This window comes from Leptosomus discolor, chromosome 5, assembly GCF_034619465.1.
Source record: "Leptosomus discolor isolate bLepDis1 chromosome 5, bLepDis1.hap2, whole genome shotgun sequence".
NCBI lineage: Eukaryota > Metazoa > Chordata > Aves > Leptosomiformes > Leptosomidae > Leptosomus > Leptosomus discolor.
Genome location: NC_141395.1, coordinates 21972125 through 21989983, shown reverse-complemented (window position 1 = coordinate 21989983; position 17859 = coordinate 21972125). Strand labels below are relative to the sequence as shown.

The 17859-nt window shown below is 39.2% G+C and overlaps 1 protein-coding gene across 1 annotated transcript in view; it reads right to left on the bottom strand.

Annotated features, from left to right (window-relative positions):
• The window catches only part of CERS6 (ceramide synthase 6), a 130124-nt gene that overhangs the window by 57158 nt on the left and 55107 nt on the right, over window positions 1-17859 (bottom strand). The window contains exon 4 of the mRNA XM_086465516.1: window positions 5237-5294. Coding sequence (XP_086321642.1) covers window positions 5237-5294 — 58 coding nt within the window. The remainder of the gene's footprint in view (window positions 1-5236; window positions 5295-17859) is intronic.

Sequence of the window (17859 nt, the reverse complement as noted above, 5' to 3'; positions counted from 1 at the left end):
AGATCAAATATAAAATAAAATCTGTATTGCCAATGCTGCTAGCATACTCACGTAAAATTCCAGACCTAAAGTATTCATTAACCAATAATCTGTTAGTGGTTAGAAACAAGGAAAATGTGTTGTAGTCCAAGATGTTTGCAAGACAGGATTTATGATGGTACCCATTGTGTATAATCTTTGAATCATGACCGAAGCAGGTACGAGCCAAGAGCCTACAAGCCAAGAGCCTACGAGCCAAGGACATGTTCCTTGACCAAACATGGTCAATTCAAGGAGTGGTCGAGACCTCCAACTCATGGACCACCTACTGAAGTTATATCACCTACTCAAAAGAGAACAACAGAAGACTACAACAGAGGCTGCATGCTAATTTGCATCAGAAGTGAGGAAAGAAGAATGAATATTGAGAGGATGAAATTGAACATGCATTGTATAAACTAAATACGTATGAATTTAATATATAAATATTTGTTGATTGCAATGTGCAGGTGGACATCTTTGGGAAGGCTCCCATGTTCCTGGTGTGCATCATTAATAAAGGACGTCTCTCCTTATCTAACTGGGTCTAGCTAAGTTTTTCTTACACACCGCAAATTTGCAACAAGTTCATGGTGAACTTTATTCAGCAAAATGGTCCAACCTAAGTGTCCTGCCAACACCACTAAGCCAAAAACTTCTTTAAAACATATAGGTTGACAGATTCTGTTGCAACAGAGCAAACTTGGAAGACAAAGCTTTGTTAGGCATTTTTTCCCTGTGAATTGAGACTTTTTAAAAATACTCTTCAGCAGAAGCAAGATTTTTTTATTTATGACTTAACAGCACACATCTATCACTAGAAAAAACAACCCAAGAGAACAGTTCAATAAAGAGACACAGCTTTCAGTGAGAAGAAAGTTTTTAAATCTCCAGCAATTTATTCAGCAATTACAGCATAGCAAAAGAACTGATATCTCATACCACGCACAGCTGTTACTACAAAGACTTAGATGTTGCTTTCTTGGGTGCAGAAATGTCTTTTATCTAGATCAGCCATTAACTGCAGTTATGGACAGTAACAAAGACAACCTTGCCACGGCATTCTAGAGAGAGCTATGACTGCTCCGAATGACAGCTTTATTAGCGTTCATGTGCTTCTGTAGGGAAGTGAAAATCAAAGCTGAAACTCCAGGCCTCTTTCTCCTTGCGAGATGCTCTAGCCAGGCAAATGTAAGAGTTTAATGCAGTTTGCTACTACCATTATAAAAATAAATTAATGTCAGCACGTGTGCCACGCTGACAGTATCACACTTGGAGAACTAAAATAGAGTTGGTAAGACTGCTAACTAATTACTGCTTATTAAGCTTGGGCATGTCTTCCCAAAAAGCCAGATAAGCTTGTCAGCTCTACAAAGCCACCGAGGACCTAATGACATTCTTTGCAAAAATGATGGTTTGCTAGAGTATACTCGTTAGATCTTTCTTGGGCAGTTTGGTGGGCACAAGGAAACACAGACATCCACCCTTCTGCTGATACTGCATTGATGCAGTAATATTGATTTATGCAGCAAGCAGGGAAGATGACAGTAGAAGACAAAGCAGTAATGATTCATGTGCTGTGGGCATTATGAGAAAGGTGTTTTCAGAAAGAATCCAAGAGGTGAAATTCACCTCTAGGCAAAGGGCCAGCACAAAGCAAAGGACCTCAAAACTAGCTCAAAGTGGTGCTTAAGTAATTGGCGGGCTCCATGCCAGTCTTGTAGGTAAAGATGAATTGCATCCCCACAAACTAAGGAAGGAACATCTGAGAGGCAAACATGAACAAAAAAACCCATCAGGTCAGCAACACATGCAGCAAAGCAAAGGAGCGGCAGGCTGCAAGGAGACTAGGTCAAGTTGGGAGGGAAGGACAATAACACAGGAGTCAGTATTTTGTTGCCTGGCAATTCAAGAACCAACAAAGAAACTATAAAAAAGGCAATGCATTGGGCATAGTGTTTTAGGGAGAACCTTCTGTACAATTGAATTGGTTCACTTTTCTAAAGAGCACACCTTGTGAGGAAAAAGTCATAAGACCAGCTAATAAGGAGCACTCAAGATGGCAAATCCAGCTTTCTCAAATCAGGGATGTCAACTATCCAGAAACAGACAAACCAACTAACTTTGAATAATTCTGTTCATTTGAAAAGCACCAAAATGCAATTTCGCTTTCAAAAATATATTCTTATCACATTTGGATCTTTGAAAGACATACTGTATCAAAATGTCTTATCCAGCTATCCAAAGTTATGTACTAGCTTAGGTTTTAAGTCTACCCTGGTTTCAGCTGGGGTAGAGTTAATTTTCTTCCTAGTAGCTGGTCAGTGCTGTGTTTTGGATTTAGTGTGAGAACGATGTTGATAACACACTGGTGTTTTAGTGGTTGCTAAGCAGTGCTTATCCCAAGTTAAGGATTTTTCAGTTTCCCATGCTCTGCCAACAAGCAGGTGCACAAGGACCTGGGAGGGAGAGTGGCCAGGACAGCTGACCTGAACTAGCCAAAGGGATATTCCATACCGTGAAACGTCACGCGCAGTATATAAACGGCAGGGTGTTGGCCAGGGGGAGCGGATCACTGCTTGGGCATCAGTCAGCAGTGCGGAGTGAGCAACAGCGTTGTGCATCGCTTGTCTTTTCTTGTGTTTTATTTCTCTCTTTTTGCTATATTAATTTTCAATACAATTATTATTACTATTATTATTATATTATGTTTTATTTTAGTCGTTAAACTGTTCTTACCTCAACCCATGAGTTTAACTTTTTTTTTTCCGATTCTTCTTCCCATCCTACTGGGAGTGGAGGAGTGAGTGAGCAGCTGCGTGGTGCTTAGTTGCTGGCTGGGGTTAACAACGAAGTCAAAATGAGTATCTCCAATGTGGTGCTATGCTGGTGGCATATTCCGTTCTTCAGAACATGTACTGAAGTCTTTCTCACCCTCTCCCAGTAAGGCAGCACATGTTGCTGTGATGGAACTGCACCCATCAGGGCTGCTGATGCACCTGGGCTCACTCACCATGCTTATCAGTCTCCTGGACTAGGTATCTTAGGGACGGTCTCAAACAGACCTTATTATTTGAAAGGATGCAGATCTCTACTGTAGCACTAGCACAGCAAGACACCGCTGACTATGAAAGGAACTTTCTCTCCAGGCAAAACATCTTTTTGAAGGAAAGATCTTTCTATAAAATTTGTATGGGAATTTATCACACAACTTTTTTTCACTAGCTTCCTAAGGACACAATTAAGTGTTTCTTTCCAATTATTCCATTAAGAAAGCCAAGCAAATTAAAAAGGATTATCCACTTTGGTACTGTACCTAAGTGCTGAAAGAAGATTTCGGATCTGGATCTTAGTCCTTGCAAATCCAGATTTCCCCACAAAGTGGACCCAGCAAAATCTTTGGTGTTGAATGAACAGCAAAAAGCCTGTACTTTCTTTTAGTTATACAATGTTACTAGGGAGATGGAGTAAATATAAATACAATCACAATAATAATTTTGCTAATTTATATACATTCCTATGTGAAAGACCAGAGTATATGAAGTAGAACAATGGAATGGAATTATGACAAGAGCATAACATGTGCAAGACTCATTTACAACACTGTAAAAATGAGTAATTAAAAATACATACACAATTACATAACGAACAAGTTCTCCTTCTAAAAATTGAACATGTTGGAAGTTAAAATTACAGCAAAATTACACAACTGATCTTTGTTAAGCAAGCAATGGTATACCTTGTTCAAACAACCATGCTATGTCAGCCAGCCCTCCTCAAACTGCAGTGATATGCTGAACTGGGCAGAAGACATCCTGCACTTTGCATGCTAACTCAGCCTTTAGAAACAGCGCACAACGTCTTGTCACGAAGCATGCACTTACTGTATTCTTAGTCTTTAGAAATGCTGGTATTCAGATTTTTTCCTAGAATGGACACTTTCTTTGTGCTAAGAGAAAGCCACTGTATTAGTCATAGATATGCTTTCCAGCAGTGATGTTGTGATACTTGCTAATGGTGATTTTTGTGGTATTTGTGGTAATCTGTAATAAAGTAGAAAAATTCAGAGGAGAAAGCCTCTGTGTCCTCATGGATTACAGAACCCTACGAACCCATGGTCGTGACCTGCAGGCCAAGTGACCTTTCAGGTTGTGACAATTGCTTATTGAAACTATTGTTGTATTTCATACCACAAACATGGATGGAATCAAAGGCAGGAAACATCATCAGATCATGATCATACAGCATGTTAGTGGATGAAGTACACGCAAAGTATAAGTGTTCCAGGAGACAGGGAGAGGTTGTACATTACATGCTGCTCTGGTCCGTTTGGAGGACTGGTGCACACACTTCCTCTGGGGCCAACTACTGCTAAATAGCCGAGAACTGCTCTGATTCCCCTCTGCACAGGCACATCAGTCCTGCTGGCACTAAAGTGCCTGGCATCTGGGACAGCCTCAAGAATTACAACCATAAAAATGATAAGGATTTTTTTTAATAGCTACTTTCACTTACAAAGCACCAGAAACATTAGTATAAGGTTTCTCATGTAAAATTTTTGTCCCAAATGAAGATAAGATTACATGAGTGCTCTGAGACCACACATACCCCTAATTTCACCTCTCAGAACTACACAAATATGGCCAGACGTGCACAAAAGCTCTGAGAACTAGTCACATTGTAAAAAGAGTTTGCACCATAAAGCCATATCACTGTCTATGGCAAGGCATTTAGAAGCTATCCATACCCTTCTCTGCTTAAAAAATGAAAAACACAACATTGATGGGAAACTCCATGGAAACTTCTTTCCATAGTACATCAGACAAAGAACGGACAAAAAATAGCATTTTATAAAACACTAACAGGTTTCGTTTGTTAATAAAAAGTAACCTCTGCCAGAGGCATTTCAACAAGGATGATGCAGAAATTGAGATGAATACTCTGTTAAGCCTTACTGCCGGCTTAATGCCTATAACAAATAGTAATAAAGTGAACTAGGCATGTTGCTATAACAAATTTTTTTTTACCCCATTAAATATTGATAAGAACTTACATTCTTTACCAATGCCAGTAGCAATTAATTTTATGACTGCAAATTAAATTCTAATTTTTATTCTTCATGAACATAAGTTTTATGCCTGTGCTTTATATTATATCTATATGAGACTTCAAACAAATCCATGATGTGTTATAAAAGCATAATAATACAAGTGCCTACCTTTTTCAGGAACCGTACTCCATAGGTAAATATATAAAGGTAAAATGTAAATCTCCACCTGCAAAAGGCACAAGAGATTAACTCTAGGATACCAGGTTTACACACTTTACTGTTCAACACATGATTTCTTACAGCTTTGCCAAATGACCACACCCTGGTCAAGTTAACAGAAGTTGAAGCAAAATTTTGGTCTGGTTTTCTACAACTTTTGTTATCATGCATTGTGCTCATGTGCCTGCTTTCTCAGCCTCCCTCTGAAAAGAATGGCTAATTTCACCTAAATATGACAGAAAAAAAAATAATCAAATTTTCAAGGACAATTTTAAAGTTTCATGAAAACTAGCAGGACAGTGGAGGGCAGAGGACAATTCGCACACCTATTGCAGGGAAGTTCACTTGTTATTAGACACTAGGACAATGATAATAGGACATGTTATTAAGTCTTCAACAGGTGAATTTCGAGTGCTGCACATCAAATACAGTCTTTAGTAATGAAAAGCATCATTCACAACGAGCTGGAATTTTGCTTAGCAGGTTTCAGCACTTCACTCTTGGTTTTAGGGAATGCATTTGTCAGACAGATATGCTGGATACATATATATATATATATATATATATATATATATACACACACACACAATTTACTCCACTTCCAAAAAGTTTCCTTGATAAAGATTATTCTACATTTCCCCAAGTACACAAGAAATAATTGCTGGGTTTCTAGTTTTTGTTTTCAGATAGAGACAAACTAGAAGCGAGGATCAAGACACCACAGAAAATAAGAGAGAAACCAGCAGGAAATTTAATATGAAATCATCCTCTCCTCTATGTCTTTCTCCCTTCCCCAATAAAAGAAGACATACAGAGTATCTTCCTATCTTTTGGATCCATTATTGGCTTAGGAAAGAAGAGTCAATGGAAGTATAAGGAAATTAAATCAAAACCTCATGCAGCGTAAATTCTTGGAGGAATTCCTGGGTTTTTTTTTCCAAGGGTTGCAGTGACTACACAAACATGCTTAACGTAGACAGCAGCGAGGTCCTATTCATCACATTTATAACTGGATGAAATTAGGCTTCTTTAGTGTGAGGTAATACTGCAGCGGGAATCATCTTCAACTATATATTTTACAATACTCACAACTTTCTCTTCACTGGTAAAAATATTAGCTTACGGTTAATTGGCACTGAAGTGTGTTCAGACATTATTGGAACAGTTTTGAAAATGAAAATGCTCCTACGCAAATCCTAAGCTTTCTCTTCAAAGCTATTTTTAAAAGTATTTAGAAAGAAAATTGTGTTATACATAAATAACTCTCTGACAAGTTGAGTACAGGAGAGTCTAAGAACATCAATGAGATTTAAAGTGTGATACTTCAACTGAACAGAAACTCCCTCTTATTCTATAGCCTCTACAGCACTGCAGAGATTAATTTGTTCAACTGATATGATACAATCCCTTGTAGGGTTCAGTCACACTAGCAACACAGCTCGCAGCTTTCATGCCAGCAGTTTCCTCAAGATACTGCAAAAATAGAGTACTCAGAGGCAAAACATCAGTTGCGCTGGTAGAGACCTTCAGATCACACACATGGAAGAAACAGCAAGGACAGCAATAGGAAGGAAGGTTTTATTTGGGTAACAACTTTCTCATTAGGCTAGTCCTAGGCTAGAAAACCTGCCATTTAACTTCAAGGGTACATACCTCAGTGAAAGTTTGAAGGCTGTCACTGAAAATAAAAATACTAGGAGGGAAAAACTGTCTAACCTAATCTCACTGCTGAGCACTTCCAGTGCCCTTCTTTCACTCCTAAGTGTGAGCAGTTATGACGAATTCCTCACAAAGAGTTTTCCTGTTTTAAAAATCCCCTCAATATCTCCTTTATTTCACATTTCTCCAAGCAAAACTCGTAACATATTTGAGGACACTTGTAGCTTGGTGTTGGGAGATGCGATATTCCACAGAGGAGTTCAAAGACAGTCTAAAGTACTTGAAACATGCTAATGGTTAAGTTTTAGATGGTGGGTCTCAGGGATTCTGCAGTCTGCACAGATGTCTGGAAGACACTGGTTGCAGCATTTCCTGCGACTATCACCTCAGAGGAAATAAAAAAGCTTTTTCCTGAAACACCGATTTCCCCATCTAACTTTCCACCCACCTCCCAAAGTGCTGCCACTGCTGTAGATCTGCACTAAAGCCATGGATGGCCCTGTATGAGAATTTCTGGAGCTTTGGAAAAAAACTCAGAACTAAGAGCCACCAGGTGTTATTTGGGTTTGCCAAAGAAAAACAACTTGCTCCAACTGTTCGAATGCTACAAAGGTGATACATGTATACAAATGTGTGCTAATATGTGCTGTTGGTCTTCTTTCCTCCTTTTCCCTAACCTGCCAAACAAGTCTACTTGGATTGAGCACCAGAAGATGAAGACAAAGTAAGTTCAGAACTGGGTGATAGACAAAGCTGGTCGGAATGCTAACTTCTTAAAAAACCAAGTAATATTGGTAGAAAAAATTGTTTATTCCTGCTAAACAAGAGCCACAAAACCTATTCAACAAACTTCTAGCTTGGTCAGACTGCAATAGAGAAAAATTCAAAACAAAGCAAAGTTGGAATTGGCCTCCAGCATGTTTATCATCATTAATCAGCTAACTCTGGTGGTGGCAGAGCTACAAAGGACTTTACACTACTTTGTACCAGGCAGTTAGCTGCCTTTTCTGTGCGCTTCAAAGGGAAATTCTGCTGGCTCAATACTGCAATTGGAATTTCAATCCCATGCAAAGAAGTCCAAGGAGTTTTGCATGCTGTTTTACCACTACCTGTAGACAGTTTATTGCTGCAATTAACAGCAAAACATCTACTGGCCAAGGTCAAATAGATGAACGCAAGAAGGCTTGGAAGAAAATGAATTTTAAGTTATTAAAGTATTTGCTATTATACAGTAAGTGAATACAGCTGGTCTAACTAGCTAAGTAACTAAGTTCAACATTTTAGTAAATGTTACACATTAACTGCTAACACCAATGACCTTACAACTGGAGATATTTCATTTGTAACTGACTTCTAAAATAAAAGAAAATTAAAAAAAGAGGCAAAGATGTAACTAGATCCTTGTTACCTACAAATTAACATATACTGAGATGTATAAAACCAACATTAAACTAAATCAACAGTTAAGACCATTTACAGAATGAGTGGCATTTATGAGGCATTACAGTCAGAAGAAATATACGTACAACAAATAGTCAAAACTAAGGGATACTGTTCCTATCAGCTTCAGCTGTAGAGTAAAAAAAGGCAGGAAGTCTATCTATAGCTGTCAGCTACGTACTATAAGAAATTTAATGGTAGATACACCAATAATCCTTCGTACAAGGTCACACATAGATCACTATGCCTCTGGACACACTGGGAACTGAATTAGCACTCAGTTCTCTGGCAGTTTCCTACCTTGATGCAGGAAGCCAGTAACCTAAAACCCTGCTGACGCTTCATTGGCATATGAGCAGTCCTCACTCCCCCACAGCAACCCCTTTTAACTTCATAGCCTAGCAGTAAGAACATCTGCCAGACTTCGGAAAACCTAGGTTCAATTTTCTCCTCTGTCATCTCACACACTCCTGAAGCATTTGTTAGCCACCAAGTTGTCACGTGTAGGACCATCTCTTGTGAAGCTGTTTTATGCAGCAGAAAATACTCTATGACTTGGGATAAAGAATGTGAAGGAAAGGGACAGGAGCTAGGTTATGAAGCTGCATTATTCATTCAAAATCATACAGACAAGGCCAGAAGGTACGAGACAAACATGTTTCATACAATGCAGATTTGTTCAGCAAGATTCCTCCAAAGGTGAACTCTCAATTCAACTCTCTTGCAACAAGTACTCTAATGAAATCCACCATTCAAAATCTACAGTATATACTTCTTTATCCCTCTGTTTGGGTCTCAATGAAGCCCACTGATGAAGAGATGCAAGTGGAGGGAAACAGCTAAGAGTAGGAATCATGCCCACTCACAGTATGGCCCAGCATCCCAATCACCTTACTATTTCAGGAACTTAGGCAAAATGTTATTTCTGTCTGCACAGAACATCATAGAAGAGAAGGACATTTTTCTTAAGTGTGAAGTTATCAAGTCTCATTCCCAACTGAATTCACAAAGCAATTAAGAGAGGTCTTTAATTTGTCCTAGGTAATAGTCCCAACTCTTATGGCTGGAAAAAGCCCTTAGCCTGAGCACAGCCTCAATAGGCACAGACCCCAGGGAAGGGAACATGTCTGGCCAGTGGCCTAAAGCCTCTCTAGTACCCTTTATGATATCCTGCTCAAGGTCCTTCTTAAGCATCAGCAGCTCACACTGAATGTGGGGACAGTAATCATTTGGGTCACAGCTGGTTGTCTGCAACAGGGAAAGGAACAAATTCTTCTAAAGCAGCAGTAGCAGAGTCCAACAGACTGAAGGAAAAGCAAGGCAAGATCTGTACTAAGATATTTTTTGTTCCCCTTTCCCCCCATTAACACTCGCTGCCCTGTTAAAGCAATACAATGTAAACCACTAGGTGAAGCACCCCATTGTGGACAATCGTCACATCAATTTACATTTAACTGAAAAATCACCACGGCTGAAGCTGCTTTGTTTTGTAAGAATTTGCTCCGGCCCTTAGACTTGAAACACTGTCCCAGTCCATTATAGAGAGACAGAAAATATGAATGACCCACATACACACAAAGTGTGCTGCTTGAAAGACTTTTTAGTTAATTTAAATTCAGCAAACCCAGATGAAAGCATTCAAGGAACAAGTGTTCTGGAAGACTTGATGTGTCTGCTTGCAATAGGGTTTATGAAGTTCACTTTAGTCCTGCACCAACATGCCTACAAGACTTCCAGATTGACCAGGTCTGCTCAAGCTCAGAATGAGGGAGGTCATATCTGTTTACATATGGCATTTTTGGCAAATTCTTCAGGTTGTGCTAGTGCTTAGCAGGCCAGCATTTCAAACACGGATGTGACACACTGCAGCGAAGAGTCAAGCTAAAAAGTGACTCTTTGGTAACAAAAAAGAAATTATTTTCTAATGTAGTCTTAAGATGAAAGCTCTAGAGCACCTCAAGAGTGCAGCAACAGATCTGACTGCTGTTGTTCAACATGCAAGCACACTCCTGATCCAAAATGCAGACAGTTTCTTAACTTCTCAACCCTTTTAACTCTGAGCTGCTAATGAAACTTTAAAGATGCTTCAGCATGATTCAGAACACTAAGAAGATGGATAAGTTGAAGAACCTCTGCCAACTAATGTGGTATACCCCATTGTGCTCAATTCAGCAAAAACTATTTAAGTGCACACTTGAGCAAGCACTTCACTGATTTCATGCATATGTCCAACCAGGTTCCCTTTGTCACACTGATGAATTTTGTCCTTAAAATTTCCCTCCAAATTTCTGCTCCGAAATGTGCGATTAAACTTCAGCTAATAAAAACAAATTGTTCAAGCAACATTCAAGCAAAGCACGCCCCTACCCAATATACACGCACACATATTTTGCAGAGCCCTCCACATGGGGTTCATGCTCTGTGTCAGAAAGATGCCATCCTTCTCACGGACCTGCTGTCCAGCAGAGTGAGCTGCACTCCCAAGAAAAGGGTCGCTTCTCCCAGGAGTAAGGCTGAAGAGGCACAAGGCCTCTCTGCTTCTGCAGTTTTCCCTTTCTTCCATTTATTTTGCAGGAAGACTGGCTGGCTGGGCTGCGAACACAGGAACTCCTGCAGAGCCCCAACTTTGCAGCACACCCCTGGCAGTGCACAGTCCTCCCCACCATAAGCACACACCCCTTAATGGCTCCAATGCTCAAATCAGTGCCTGCGGCCCAGCAATGGTGTCCAAGGATCCAAACTGCCTTTTGACAAGCAAAGATGAAACATAATAAACACACAATGTTGAAAACATAACAATAATTTTGCTTCCAGAATTGTGGCTGTTATTTAAAAAGATGCTTTTGCCACTGATTTGCTACAGTCAGGACCACAAACAGCAATGTAAGAACGCCACACTTCAAAACAGTTAACATTAAAAAATCCTTCCTATTTAGCAACAAGCCATAGGCTCACCACATCGCCTGCAGTTGAAGAAATGGGCTTTCTGGCTTTGAAAACTATTTTCAGAGAAACTGCAGGCTCCTGAAGTTTTTCCCATGGAAATTCACTTCAGTAAAATTTCAGATTTGCTGTTCTGTGACCCTCTACTCAACTCCTGGCAGTGGCAGACAGACCTCTGGGCTCAGGCTTTCATGCGAAAGCCTAACACAAACTCCACAGGTGTGGGCCTTGGTTCTGGAGAAGATGAGGAGGCTTGAACTGACATCATGCATCTTGTTCTCCATTTTAATCCCCACCATCTGACTGAACTGGGCAAGCAGATAGCTGGGCTATTGCAATAGTTATCTGAGACTGAAAACTGTTTTTGTTGCAATGATTTCCTGTGGCTGTGAAGCATACATTCACTGTGAGAGTGCTCAAAGGAGCATTTTTGAGGCTAAGTTTAAACAATACTGAATATTTATTTCTTTTAAATGGGAAGCATTGTTAAATTCCCCACACGCCCACTGTGACTTAAAGTAGACCATGTTTTATCCTCACATTGCATTTCTCTGCTCCCCCGAACACTGTATCAGAGCCTTCAAATTTCTGATTCAGTCAGGGTAACAATCCAATTAATGCTGCTCCTAACATAGCCAGAGGTATGCATTCCTTCTAGATGGTTCCGTCTAAGGAGACATATTTAGAGGATGATCCCAAAATCAATGGACTCCGAACTTCTGGATCAACTTCTTAACATCTGTCACATTGTCTACCAACCTACAGCTCACTTTAGGTTAAAAACAAACACCAACAAACAAACAGCAACCCTTCTCCCCTAAAACAACAAAAAAATCCTCACAAAGATAATATTTTTTAGGCAATAAACCATGTAAAAATACAAAACAGAGTACAGAAAAATAATGCTTAATCCATCCAAAATGTAGGAGGACTACTATCACCCTAAATATTTAATGGTCTTACAAATTCAAGCTTAAGACCTTTTGTATTGTATCACAAGCATTGATCTTACAGTATTAAGACTTAATCTTACAGTAGTTAATCTTACATAAAACCATGCTTTTATATCAGACACACAACAATTCAGGTGTTACTGTGTTTCATTCTGAGCAATCTTTTTGGATGTTTTGCCTTCCCTCACCAAAGCCCTAACACACAAAAGCAGCGAGCAGTACTATCCCACAGGACTGCTAGGGGATTATGGTGGATGACTGGAATACTTCACAGCCTGCATCACTACTTAGAAGAGTAAAGCAACAAATTGCCAGCATCTTTTGAGACATCAGCTTTTTAAGGAATTTAGAAAATCAGAGTTCCAACTCTTTTCCAGGCAGAACTAAAATAAGACAGGGTGAAGGTGATTTGATAACCGAGGTGGCACAGTCTCAGCATTCAGCCTGGTGCACATGGATGTATGTTTTCATTTTCAAATTTTCAGAGAGATCTCCTAAAGAATTTCTGCTCCAAGTTCCAATCTCACAATCTTCTTCACCTAATAAAGCTCTTTTAAAATAAACTAAGAGCTTTATTAAATCCTACATCTGTACATGCTTAGATCATGACAGACCTACACACTGAAAACCCAAACATAGAGTAGATCAGAAACCAAATTAGCATGTAGGACGGCCCCATGGCTTACTTTCAAATGGTTCTGAAACAAGACAGAAGTGCAACTCTGCTTCAAACAGTCTGTACCCTCCACTAAATCTTTACTTATTTTCATTCCTGATAATTAGTCCCATACAAAGCTGCAAGTGTGACAACATGGTTGATGGCAGTAGCTCCACTGCCCCAATTTGCTGCCTCCCAGGATTTCCATAATGATAATTTGCTGCATTTCTGCAAAGCCTGGCAGATGCAAGCGGATGTAAAGAATGTTAATTAAAACTAAATAAACAAATAAAAATCTTCTTGCCCTTTTTGGCATGGTACTGCTGTTGAGTTAGACTGGGGCAACCATGCAAATGGTAAATAGTTCCTGCATTATGGTTAAGCAGAAGTTATTTGAGGAAGGAGACAGTTAAGTACACCTTACTAAGATGTGCAAAATAGCAGCTATGATAAATTGAGAAATCTGTATTGCTTTCCACTTCAGCTTTCTGGCTTAAGATTTGACTGTCATCTGATTTTTCTCTTGGCTGCAGTTTGAATCAGTTATTTAATATTTAATGTTACAGTGCCACTTGAGACTAGTCCTGTCCTAAATCTGTATGCTCAAAATGCAGCTCTAAAAGTCGTAAGAGCAAAATTTAGTAGTGCAGAAAAAAGGAAACATAGTACTAAATTTTGAAGTGATGCAGTTTTATAAATAATAAAGCATGTTTATATAATTAGACCAGAAAAGATGCATAATACAATAGATATTTTGGTAATTCCTCCTAAGTTACATAGGTTCTGTTTAATGGTTATGCAACTGTTCTCTTCTGAGTGCTTCGAGGACTACATGAAATAAAGCTCTGATAAGACCTCAGAGATCTATTAGTATTGACAAATCTTGCCCTACAAAGAGGTACTACTATCTGGAAAGCTCACAGGAAGAGCACACAGAAAAAAACAGATGTCACTGCCAAACATGGCCTTTCAGGTCCCCTGTGTATATCACAACAGCCATTCACTGTCCCACTCTTTTTCTAGTTCTAGAGGAATAAAAACTTGAAATCTTTCAGATTGCATTTGCTTTTCACCTAACAGTGTTGTCCTAGCCATGAGGTCATCATATGTGCATAATGCCACTTCTGTGACAGGTAATTGTCTTCTTAGACCAACTTGTATTAGCCGTTTCCTTTTTTTTTTTTTCTCATGCTGAATGTTACTTTCCTGTAACATTAAGTCAAATGCCTCAGATTGGTTTTTAGCCTGCTAAAGCAGACGCTGATCCCTTATGGGTATTGATCTTTCCAGTACTAGGCTAGGTGTTGGGGTTGTTTCTCCATTTCCCTGAAGAAACCACCCAGCTGTGCAGCATACTTTGATCTGTGCAACACACACTGAGTTTGTGCACAGCAACCACACACCCTTGATATTACACAGTTATAGATCAGTATTCTGGGGAGGGTTTGCAGTTTTTTCACATTCTGTACTTTCATTTCAGATGATAAACCAGACCATCTTCTAAGCAGGAGTTGCAGTGCTGTCATAGTTGATATAGGAGAAGAAGCAAAGTTTGTAGCAGTCCATTCAACCCTCGCCTTGTCATTAATTTTATTTTCCCTTTTTCATCCTGAAGAAGTACATTTAGCCGTTTCTGTTCCTCCCCTTTCCCTACCTCCCAGTCATTATTTGTTGCATCACCAAAACTTGAGAAAAAACACTGTAAGATGCTTGTTACAATGAAGGTTGGTTTTGGCGCGCTTTTTATTTTTAAATATTTAATATATTATCCTTCAGTATTCCAAGCACGCCACAAAGAAACAGGGACAGGAAATTTTTGTACTATTTTTCATGCAAAAGTGCTGTCAGAGGAGCAAGAATAAAACTAAAGAAGCCAGAAGCCCAATAGCCTGATAGCCACAATTTCAGCCTGTTTCAGGGCCTGATCCTAGAAGATTTAACCTGCAAGTAACAGGGACTACATCAGCTGATGCATTACTTGACTCCTCTGGAGAAATCCATAACAAAATTTAACTCTCACATACTCATGTTTTTTTCAGCTGCCAGTTTCCTGAACTTCAGGGAAGTGAAAAACAAAGGATCTCTGAATGAGCAAAAGCTGGGCACCAGTCAATACAAACAGAAGGGCCTGTCATACTAATGAGATCAGTAAAACGGAATGAGAGGAATCACATGAATGCATGTGAAGTGAAAAACGTAGCATATAGACGAAGTTGTCAGAAAGGTCTCCATTGCAGCCTGGGCTCTGTGTTCTGCCACAGCAGGTCTGTGTACACCCACCCTGGTGAGACATTGAAGCAGGAGAAGACAGAGGCTATATTGAACATTGGGTTATTATATGCTGTGCTTACACTAACAACTACCATAGCATCATCCCAAAAAGCATTAGGGGAACTAGCAAGTTTCTCACCTCCACCAGCACTGCGTACATGTTCTTGTTGAGGCCACAGGCAACACCTATTCAGCTACAGGCCACCGCTTGCCTCTTTTGAGCCTAACAATACTGCAGTGATGCCTACCTTGCTGTCCTGGACATACATATGATGTTATGCTCAAATATCACAAAAACTATCCTGCCAATCAAAAATTTGTTTCCATGTAGGTATAGGGGAAATCTTTCCACAAAAGCATTTTGATAGATAGCTGTACAAACACAGTATTAGGCAGGCATCATCTTGACCCACGTTAGTTTAGAGCTTTCAGCTCTCAGCGATGAAAATGGAGGAAGAAAAAAAAAAGTCAGAACAGCATATGACAAGCTGTCACAATAGCTTACAAATTATTTACACCTGAAGAAAATACTCAGTTCAACTTTCTCTAAAAAGCATGAAAGTATGTTATTGGACAACTTACTAACACAGAAAACCTTGTGGTTAAATGCCTGGGAAAAGGGAAAAATATTAAATAATGTGGAAGCTAATTCTCTTCTGTAACTCTGTGTCTCAGTGAACAGACGCACACAGTCCATGTATCTATAAAATGAAAGGTAATCAAAAGTAGCATAAAACTGTGTAACAACATAAATATGAGGGAGAAGAGAGGAGTAAGGACTTGCATGCCAGTTAATTCATTGCCGTGTATTAAAAAAAACCCTTACTGCCACTACCCTTCAGCAAGTAAGGTATTTTGATACGGGTTGATTGTGACTAGCAACCTGTAGAGAACAAGTCATACTGAAGCTTCTTTCTTTTGGTAGAGACTGAAATAGGGAAAGATACCTAATAGTTTTGGATTACTGAGTCTGTGTAGTTTGCAGTCTCCTGTGGAAGAGAACAACCTGCTGCAAAAGGCACCCCTGAAGAGCAAATCTGTATGGGGTCAGTGTGAATCTGGCAAACACGATTTGCTAGTGCTAGAACATGCAGAACAGCTAACAACTCTGAAGACAGAAGAAATGGAAGTAAGAAGGGTATGCTTCTAAATTAGCATTTTGTTCATCTTTGTCTTTCTTTTTTAAATGAAAATAAGAGTAGAACTTGGTGCATATCTGCATTTACTGAAGATCCAAATATTTGCAACCACAGAAGATTGGAGAATTTATTCTGAATTTGACAGTAACTCTTCATGAATAAATACATGCTTCTAATGTATTTCAGAAAGTTATTACAGCCTAAGCAAACATTGCTCATGCCGCTTTCATACTAAAAATACATAACAGGTTGAACAAAAGCCTAGTTTGGATTGGTAACAAAATTAACATCTTAGAAACAGAACAAAGAACTTTCTAGGAAAAGACAAAGCAATAAGGAGGTAAAAAGTACAAGGCAAAAATTGCACAAGTAACCACTAAGGCACATAAATGAAGCAAACGGCAAACATACAGGATAAAAACAATGAAAAGAGCAGAATATGTTTTGAAAGGGAGGAAATGTTTATGCTGCCTTTCCCAGCTCCCACTCAGCTTGTAAATCCAGCATCACAGATGAAATGAACTTACAAGCACTTTACAGATCTAAGAAGTAAATTAAAACTTCACTATCAATACATAATAACTATTTTACACTATTTGCTATTCTACTTGGGCAAGAATGGGTTTATTATTGGAAAGTTTCATTTAAGAGAAATAAAGCAAGACCTCAAATTTTGGCATCAATGAAAAATTTTTATCAAGAGAACAAGAGATATCAGTACCTGAAATCTACCACTTAGGAGAGATCAGCATCACAAATACACTAACAAATGGTAAAGAAGAAGCAGCCCAATGCTTCAAGTAGAACAAGAGAAACTGGGCGAACACCCTGTGCTGAATGCACAGAAGATCCTCCCCAAACCATCAAGAGTCAGTTTTTAGGCCCTGTGACTTCCATCTACTAAATATCAAAAGTAGTCTTGAATCCCAGCATCCCAGACTGAGCCCCTGCTTTCTTGGCCATACATCCCCTACACTCCTCTGAAAAATCCCAGCTCTGTCTCCACATTCCTTCACTTTCAAGCCACTTGTCTGTAGTGTTTGGCAACTTAATTTAAAGCCAATGCTGACCAAAGAAGGCAGTTGGTCTCTTCCATAATCTAGAGCTAGACAATTCAAGGCATGTGGAGCATAAGAAAGCAGCAGCTACTGCAGTCTTTGCAGTTTTCCTTTAGTTGCCTTTAATTGTTATATTGCGACTGTGATTTTGAACTGGTGTTCACATTAACTAGAACTTAGGGAAGAATTATTTAATTTCCATAACATAAAATAATGATGAGCGCAGACAAACCGCAAGGGAATGGAAACTTAGTTAATTTATTATAACCTTGCTTAATGTTCAATGATAATGTTAAGTGATGGTGTCTTTCCAGGACCAGCACATGAGTTAATTTAAATTTATTAATTGTGTTAAAAACTGTGTCACAGAAGGCAGTAAGGGCAGGGAATTCAAAGTTTTAAGTAATCCAATTTGAGGGAAGAGGAGGATTTCATAAGATGCAAAATGAAA